This window comes from Daktulosphaira vitifoliae, unplaced genomic scaffold, assembly GCF_025091365.1.
Source record: "Daktulosphaira vitifoliae isolate Bord-2020 unplaced genomic scaffold, ASM2509136v1 Scaffold_1, whole genome shotgun sequence".
Lineage (NCBI taxonomy): Eukaryota > Metazoa > Arthropoda > Insecta > Hemiptera > Phylloxeridae > Daktulosphaira > Daktulosphaira vitifoliae.
This window is the reverse complement of record NW_026099572.1, coordinates 21,987,226-21,989,759: the sequence shown is the minus strand read 5'-3', so window position 1 is coordinate 21,989,759 and position 2,534 is coordinate 21,987,226. Positions and strand designations below refer to the sequence as shown.

The window sequence follows — 2,534 nt, the reverse complement described above, 5'->3', positions numbered from 1 at the left end:
TTTTATAGTTATCTTAAAACCTATAATACTGCTTGATAAATATATTTTGATATATTATAATATGAAAATATTACTTTGATTAGTTCTAAAATGTAATAATTGGAATTTGCTTAATGTATCTACAAAAAAAGGTTTCAATGATTTTGTATTAGTACACTGTAAGTGTATAGCTAAAATTCTAATAAAACATTGATTTGAACTATGAATTTCAAATAGATGAGATAACCTTGTGAGTGTATAGTTCATTGTTACTTCTTGAAACAATAATCCATTGAGATTATACGAATTAGTATCCATCATATATAGTGTTGAATAAGTAAGGAAATGCATTTCTATATTATTTGTAAAAATTTACCTGTTTCCTTACTCACTGAACACTCTGTATATCAGAGCTACGTTTATGAAGAATAACAGAAAACTGACGAATTGGGAGGTAAAGAACATCATAATTAGTGCAGAATAGTCCTGTTTTTAATAGTGCATAGTTGTGTATGTTCTTATGTTGACAAAAATATGTTTTAAATTGATAAAAAAAAAGTTCATATCAATATAAACTATTATTATGATAAGAACTATTATCATTTTATCAATGTTGACTGTTAACGCTTTGAATATGCCTAATGATGTCATTATTAAATATTATTTCAAAATATGTATTTGTTTGATAATTTTGTTAACTTATAAAAGTACTATTATAGAAATATAAGTGTCATTTTCTCTATCTTATCCGTGCATACGTGTAAAGTAATTTTTTTATTCAAATATTTTGCGTAACAATGGGTCTCCTATAAAACATTTTTTAAATAAGTTTATTTGTGGAAAAACTATTATAATGACTAGTTTAAAACTAGAGCTTGACGAATATCTCAGCAAGAATCAAAAGAGTGTAGGTAGCAATGGACATGTGATTATTCCTAAAGTTATTAAAAAATTCATTAATGGCGAAATCAGTGAACAAACTGAGAACTTGTTGGATGGATCTCAACAAAGTTATATATCTTTTCCAACATTGGTAAGGTGTGTTTATTAATTGGTTAATTTATTAATTTATTGACAAGCTAATAATAAATAATTGAAATCATGTTATAGACCAAAACTCAAAGAATATTAGGTTTTATGATATGTGTATGTATTAGTTGTTTAATGTTTTCTCTGTCGGCTTTGTATTTGCCAGTACTGTTATTGAAAGCCAGGAAATTTGCTATTTTTTATTCTACTGGAAGTATTTTTGCTTTTGTAAGGTAAGTTATGTTTTTATAAAAGTCCCTCGACTAATGAATATGAATCAATAAATTAAATATATATATATATTATATTATTAATATTGGAAATAAATGTAAGTAAAGAAATGTTTCTGTAATAATGGCTTAATTATCTATAATAATAAACCAGTATTTTTGCTTGGAAAGGGCTAAAAACCTTTCTTTTATTTTTTGACTTTTAACATGCTCTTATTTATGCCATAGTCATAAATTATTTACAGGAATAATTTACCTCTCTAAAATTATATTTTTATAATAAAACATAGTTTTTTTGAAATATTGGAGGGCTAAGCCTATCCAAGCTTCCCACATGGCACCTATGATCTTAGATACAATTATCATCATGGCTAAAGGGAGCTTAGACCCCCAATTCATATAATTGTATATATCAATATATACAAGTATTTTTTAGAGGGAAAAAAATAAAATTAGCATCCTATCAAATACAATTGAAAATTTTATTATAGTTGTGCCTATTTTTATAATGATAATAATAATTATTATTAAGTAATTTAAAAATGTTTTAGTGTATCATTTTTGACTGGACCATTGAATCATTTCAAATTTATAACATCCAAGGAAAAACTTCCATTTTTACTCAGCTACATTACAACACTTTTTTGTACTCTATATTTTTCATTATTCATGCAAAGTACTCCTTTTACATTACTGTCATTAACTTTTCATTTAATACTGATTTTTTATTTTCTATTAAACTCTATACCGTTTGGACAAAAAGGTTTATCATTTTTTGGACGTGTTTTTACTTCTGCAGTTAGAAACAAAGTGTCAAATTCTTTGCCTGTTTAAATAAAAAATTAATTTTTTCTTCTATTTTTTTTTATTTTTATTGTTGATTACTATTTTTAAAAAATTTTGTAATTAAATTATTATTTTTGTATTTTAAATATGTATATTTGTATTACTTAGTAAAATAAATTGTAATATTATTACTATTACTGTTTTTTTATTCATAACATATTTTTTTAGCTTTTTGTTGGAATCTAATTTTTTTTTTATTGCCTTAATTTTGAATTAATTGTTTAAGATAAAATTAAATAAATTAAAATTCAGTATATTTGTTTTATTTTTAAAATACATTTTGATTGGTTAGCTCAAAATTTGATAACATAAATTATTTAATTAATTTAATTGATTCATCGGAATTTGCTTAGTATAATTAATTGATTAGGTTGAACATTTTATTTACTATTCTTTAATGTGATTTTTCACACTATTATTTATTCTTATAACTATTATCTTAAAATTGTC

At 23.2% G+C, this 2,534-nt stretch overlaps 1 protein-coding gene across 1 annotated transcript; it reads left to right on the top strand.

Moving 5' to 3' along the window:
- Positions 1-607: 607 nt before the first annotated feature.
- Positions 608-2,123, top strand: LOC126896574 (uncharacterized). The gene is made up of 3 exons (XM_050669487.1): positions 608-1,012; positions 1,090-1,241; positions 1,790-2,123. Exons 1-3 carry the CDS (start codon positions 833-835, stop codon positions 2,070-2,072), a joined length of 615 nt encoding a protein of 204 aa, XP_050525444.1. The 5' UTR covers positions 608-832; the 3' UTR covers positions 2,073-2,123.
- Positions 2,124-2,534: the final 411 nt, after the last annotated feature.

Bases quoted from the DNA above. Each gene is read 5' to 3' on its own strand.
- LOC126896574 (XM_050669487.1), top strand. From the start codon at position 833: ATGACTAGTTTAAAACTAGAGCTTGACGAATATCTCAGCAAGAATCAA. The intron at 1,013-1,089 runs GTAAGGTGTGTT...ATCATGTTATAG, and splicing joins ATATATCTTTTCCAACATTG to ACCAAAACTCAAAGAATATT. The intron at 1,242-1,789 runs GTAAGTTATGTT...AAAATGTTTTAG, and splicing joins AGTATTTTTGCTTTTGTAAG to TGTATCATTTTTGACTGGAC.